Raw genomic sequence first — 6,000 nt, 5'->3', positions numbered from 1 at the left:
GCTGTTTATAGCTCTGACCTTTCTGTGTGCAAACACACCAAGTGAACTTTGCTTTACCTCCGGCCATAACGTACCTGCCAATTACTGGCAGGCAGGCTGAGTCTCACGGGCCCCTGTGACCAGTGTGGCAAGACCAGAAAGGTGCGTGGGGGAGAGGGGACAAGAGGACCCTGCTAGTGGCTGTCCAGAGGGGCTCACTGCTTCTCCACAAGCATCCCGCCCCAGGGGCATGGTGCTGAGGTGAGCGGGTCATGAAGACTTCGCTGCTGAGCTTGGCTGCATGGTTACTGCTCTTCCAGCCTGGGCGGACGTTCTGGGCCTCCCAGACGAGGAAGAACTGCCACAATGGCAACTACCATATCAGTGTCCTGATGATGAACAATTCGGCCTACAAAGAGCCCTTGGAAAACTTGAGGGATGCCGTTAATGAAGGCCTGGTCATAGTGCGTGAGCGCCTGAGTGAAGCCGGTAAGAATGCAACGAAGGACTGACTCCTCTCCCCCTCTTCCCACACCTTGCTGGGCTTCTGGCAGAGACCTTGCAGACTTTGCCTGGCCATCCAAACTCCTCTACATTTATCTCAAAACCCCATCCTTTCCTTCCTGGGGAGCCAGGATGGAGTGAGCTAATAAACGTAAAGCCCGCTCAGCAGTGACACACCCCACTTAAACCTGTGCCTCTTGCTCAGCGGGAGAGGCCATGCTTCCCTTCTGTAGCTGTTCAGATGCAGGATGTGGGCTGGACCTCAGGTCTCAGCGGGGCTCTGGTCAAGAAAGAAGAAGCTCATACAATTTCTCTGCACTTTTTTGTCCATAGAAAGATTTTTTTCTCTCCTTTGGCCTGTCTCTCACTATCAAATACAGCTAGGGTTATGTTTGCAATCAAATTAACTGTTGTTGTCATTTACTCATTAAAAAAATCAATTTTTTAATTTGACATAAAACATGTAAAGAAAATGGAAAAAAACCCACAAACACAGGAGCCTCATAATAATTTGACACCACCTGTATACTCTTTCTTGGTGATTTGTTTTGGGAACTATGGTGATCATTATGGCACAAGGACATCTTGCACCCTCTGGGTCACATCATATTATCCCGCAAGTGACTCTTCTAGGGCTACATTGCCAGCACAATCATCCTGCGAATGTTCGAAAGGTGTCCCTTAGACTAGATACCACCTAAATTACCTACAGAGTCTTTTTTAAATTTTTATTTAAATTAAAAACAATCTTATTTTCATACCATTTCCAGTTCCCTCTCATCCTCCCTTTCTGCCCCCCCCCCCCGAGTCTCTTGTAGAAAAATATCTAATTGTTTTTAGTTCCTAATTGTGGTTATTTTTACAATACTACAAACCTTTTTCTTATAAATAGCTTCCTCTGTTCCCTGAGACTACATATCCACTAGTAGAATTATGGAGTCAGTAAGTAATTGACCCATCCTAATGGTTACTTTGGGTCTTAAAGATGGCATTTATTAATTTCTGTTTAAAGTCATGTGGGGTTGAGAGCAACAGTCATATGTTCCCTAAGAACTTACTTCAGTCATGTATGTCATTTTTCCAAGCTGTGCCCAAACTAGATTCAGATGCATATGAACCAGTCTGATCCAGACCTGTAATAGAACAGGTAGGCTGTGTAATAACTGGAAGGCAGTACATATTTACTGAGGTTATGTAACAACACACATGTTTACTGAGAGCAGTGTGGTCCAGTGGGAAGGACACTGGGTTTGAAATCTAAGAACTTGATTAAGATTGTCTGTGTTACCCTGGGTGTTAAGCATCTCCATCTCTCTGAGACTTCATTTGTTTCCTGACTATCTGTCGTTTGCCAGGGAAGTCCTGGAGAGTTCCATCACACCATCTCTTCAGTTACCGCAACTCTGTGGGGTTGCCATGACAGATACTGATTTCACAGCGCTGTCAATCACTTTACATAAGGTCCATTTAAACGAGACGTAGATCCTTTTCTGAGTCCCACGAGTGTATCATACTGCCACTGTAAGCAGCCCACCATTAACTACACTTCTCATTGAGACAAAGCAATGGGATATTATCAGCAGCAAAGATTTCTATTCGGATAGAACTCGGTTCGTATTCCTGACTATTTACTATCTGTATAACCCAGAGCAAGTCACCTAACTTCCCTGAAGTTCAGTTCCGTCGCCTATAAAATCAGGATAAATGGCAGTCATTGCGTGTGGATTCAATGGGAAAACCTGCAGAAGAAGTACTTCTGGCACCAGAACACACATACCAGCACTCACTAAACAGCAGCTGTTCCCAGCACCTTTGCGAAGAGTGTCAATGTCATTAACAGAAGGTGTTGCCCGACACATCAAATGAACAGTGAAGGGTGTTGGTTCACATCTTGGTGTCTGAGTTCAAGCAGCCTGAATCTGAAATTCTGCTCCACCACTTAGCAACTGAGTCATGCTTTCCCTCATTCATCTCGTTTTTTTTTATTAATTGATTGTTTACATTCCAATCCCAGTTCACCCTCCCTCCTCTCCTCCCACTCCTTCCAAGCCACGCCCCCCATCCGCTCCATGGAGAGGGTAAGGCCTCCCCTAGGAAGTCTACTAAATCTGAACCCTCATCTAGTTGAGGCAGGATCAAGGCACCTCTCCACCCCACACCCCTGTGTCTAGGCTGGGCAAGGTATCTCTCCATTTAGAATGGGCTCCACCAAGTCATTGTATGCATCAGTGTTCGGTCTTGGACCCACTGCCAGTGGCCTCACATATTGTCCCAGTCACACCATTGTCACCTATATTAAGGGAGTGTAGTTTGGCCTTATGCAGGCTCCCCATTTGTCACACCTGAGTCAGTGATCGCTCACTAGCTTAAGTCAGCTTATTCTGTGGGGTTCCCCATCATGGTCTTGACTCCTTTGTTCATATCATTGTCCTCCCTCGCTTTGATTGAACTCCAGGAGCTTGGCCCATTGGATATTTGTGGATTTCTGCATCTGCTTCCATCTGTTTCTGGAAGAGGGTTCAAGTTTCTCTGGGGTTGTGGATTGTAGGCTGGGTATCTTTTACTTTATGTCTGGTATCCACTTATGAGTGAGTACATAATATATTTGTCTTGCTGGTTTTAGGTTACCTCGCTTACAATAGTTTTTTCTAGTTCCATCCATTTGCCTGAGAATTTTAGGATGCCATTGTTTCTTACCACTGAGTAGTACTTCATTGTGTAAATATACCACATTTTCTTTATCCATTCGTCAGTGGAGGGGCATCTAGGCTGTTTCCAAGATCTGGCTATTACAAATAATATTGTTGAACAAATGTCCTTGTGGTGTGAATGTGTATATACCCAACAGTGGTATTGCAGGGTCTTGAGGTAGATTGATCCTTAATTTTCTGAGAAATAGCTATACTTAGATTTCCACAGCAGCTGTACATGTTTACTTTCCCACCAGCAACGGAGGAGTGTTCCCCTTTCTCCACATCCTCTCCAGCATAAACTGTCATTGGTGTTTTTGATTTTAGCCATTCTGATCAGTGTAAGATGGAATCTCAGAGTGGTTTTGATTTGCATTTCCTAATGACTAAGGCTGTTGAACATTTCCTTAGGTGTCTTTCTGCCATTTGATATTGTTCTGTTGAGAATTCTCTATTTAGATCTGTGCTCCATTTTTTAATTGAATTATTCGGTAGTTTGATTTCTAGTTTCTTGAGTTCTTTGTATATTTTTGAGATCAGTCCTCTGTCAGATGTGGGGTTGGTGAAGATCTTTTCCCATTCTGTAGGGAGCCATTTTGTCTTGTTGACCATGTTCTTTGCTTCTCAGATGCTTCTCAGTTTATTAATTGTTGTTCTCAGGGTCTGTGCTACTGGTGTTCTATTTAGGAAGTGGTCTCCTGTGCCTATGTGTTCAAATGTATTTCCCACTTTCTCTTCTATGAGGTTCAGTGTGGATGGATTTATACTGAGGTCTTTGATCCATTTGGACCTGAGTTTTGTGCATGACGATAGATATGCGTCTATCTGCATCCTTCACAAGCAGCAGCCCCCATTATCCACTTCCTGAGAAAAAAAAATATTGAAGACACCTGCACCCTCTTTTTCTTAGTAGCATCCATCAGCAATCTCTTACTGGCCCTACCCTCAAAATGTGTTCAAAATGCAACCACTGATTGCCTCCAATCTGCTGCCGCTAGTTTATGCCAAGCTCGTCTGAGCTGGCAGTAGTCCTCTAACAAGTCTCTCTGCTTCTCTCTTCTTGTTCTGCACAATCTACTCCTGCATCAGAGATCCTCTGAAAATGATAGCGAGATGTCATAATTTCTTTACTCAAAATGCTCCAGAACCATCCCATTCTACAGTGAAATGCACATACATGCTTGATATGATTTTCAGTGCACCCATGTCTGTTCTACCCCTCGCTCACTAACAGTGAGTACACGGGCTTCCCGGGTGCTCCTGAGACATGCCAAGGACGATCCTTGGCTGTTCCTTGTTTTTTTTTCCCTACCCAGAAAACTGTAAATGTGTGTGGCTCACATTCTTATGTCTCTTGGGCACCCCAAGTGGGGTTCCCATCACCTGCCATCAGCAACAGCACCATTCTGTGTGGTCTCCCAGAGAATATATAGACCTCAGGGAGCTAGGGTCTGGTTTTACTCAAGACTGTATCATGAGCTCATAGAAGAAAGAGTCCTGGGAACATTGCAGGAATGGAGTAACCATGTGTTCATTGTTGGATGGATGATAATCAGAGAGCAAGGAGGACTGTACCTTACATGAAGTAGCAGCAACTTGGGGACATGGAAGAGTCAGATGCTTTCCATTCCATGATGGAGCCTTGCTAATATGGGGTTATGAAAGGATGAAGGGAGCTATGAACATAATGAAATTGCTCTTAAATTGGACATTGGTGATTTCCTGACTCTGTACATATACTGACAATTTTCAAATCACACTTTCATCCATATTTTCATAATGGATGAATTCTATGATGGGCAAAATATATCACTATAAAATGAGAGAAAGAAAAAGTTAGGGAAGGTGGGAGAGGGGGGAAAGGGAGAAAAAGAAGAACGCAGAATTAGAGTATACTGGGGCCTGAACTAGGCTATTGTATCAGTCAGGCTTCTCTGAGGAACAGAACTGGTAGAATGAATGAGCATATATCTGTCTATTAGTAAGGGATTGATTGGAGTGACTCACAGGCTGTGGTCTGAATAGTTCAACAAAGACCGCCTCCAGACAGTAAGACCACAATCCAGGATTGTTCAGTCCGTGAGACTGGAGTCTCAGGAGTCCAGGGCTGGTGCTGGAGTCGCGGGGAGTCCTGGAGAGAGTCTGGTCTTCAGTCTACATTAAATCCTGAAGATGTCAGTTCTAACACCAGTGAAGGAATGGCTGAGGATAGATGAGCTTGCCAGTGAGAGTGAAGGCAGGCAGGCAGGGAGGGAGGGAGGGAGGGAGGGAGGGAGTCAGGCAGGCAGGCAGGCAGGCAGGCAGGAAGGAAGGAAGCAAGCAAGCAGGCACATATTTGCTCTGTCCTTTATGTGGGTTTCCACCAGAAGGAATGGCCTAGATTTAGTGGAACTTCTGACCTGTGATCTGGATTTAGGGTGGGTTTCCCACCTTAAGTAATTCAACCAAGAGAAATCCCTCACAGGTGTGCCCAGCTACTTGGTTTTAGCTATTTCCAAATACAGTCAAGTTGACAACGAAGATTAACCGTCACACATACCTCCCCCACCCCGCCCCCAAAATCCATTAGTGAGGGCAGTGTCTCACAGCTGGGTACATTGTAGAAGCATATCACTGCTTTCTGATTTTTCTTCTCCCTAATTTCTGGTAACAGGTCTAAATGTGACAGTGAATGCCACATTCATGTACTCTGATGGTCTGATCCATGAGTCAGGTGACTGCCGGAGCAGCACCTGTGAAGGCCTGGACCTGCTCAGGGAAATCACAGTAAGTACCTTCTTTTCATGGGTTAGGTCACACGTTCACAGTGTGAAACGCAGGCATGTTT

At 44.7% G+C, this 6,000-nt stretch overlaps 1 protein-coding gene across 1 annotated transcript in view; it reads left to right on the top strand.

Moving 5' to 3' along the window:
• The first annotated feature begins 251 nt into the window (after positions 1 to 251).
• Gucy2c (guanylate cyclase 2C) overlaps positions 252 to 6,000 on the top strand; it is a 61,194-nt gene continuing 55,445 nt past the window's right edge. Inside the window, exons 1-2 of the mRNA XM_051173151.1 lie at positions 252 to 468; positions 5,827 to 5,939. Coding sequence (XP_051029108.1) covers positions 252 to 468; positions 5,827 to 5,939 — 330 coding nt within the window. The remainder of the gene's footprint in view (positions 469 to 5,826; positions 5,940 to 6,000) is intronic.

The sequence above is a fragment of the Phodopus roborovskii genome, unplaced genomic scaffold (genome assembly GCF_943737965.1).
Source record: "Phodopus roborovskii unplaced genomic scaffold, PHOROB, whole genome shotgun sequence".
NCBI lineage: Eukaryota > Metazoa > Chordata > Mammalia > Rodentia > Cricetidae > Phodopus > Phodopus roborovskii.
The sequence above is the reverse complement of the archived record's forward strand: the minus strand, read 5'-3'. Positions and strand labels throughout refer to the sequence as shown.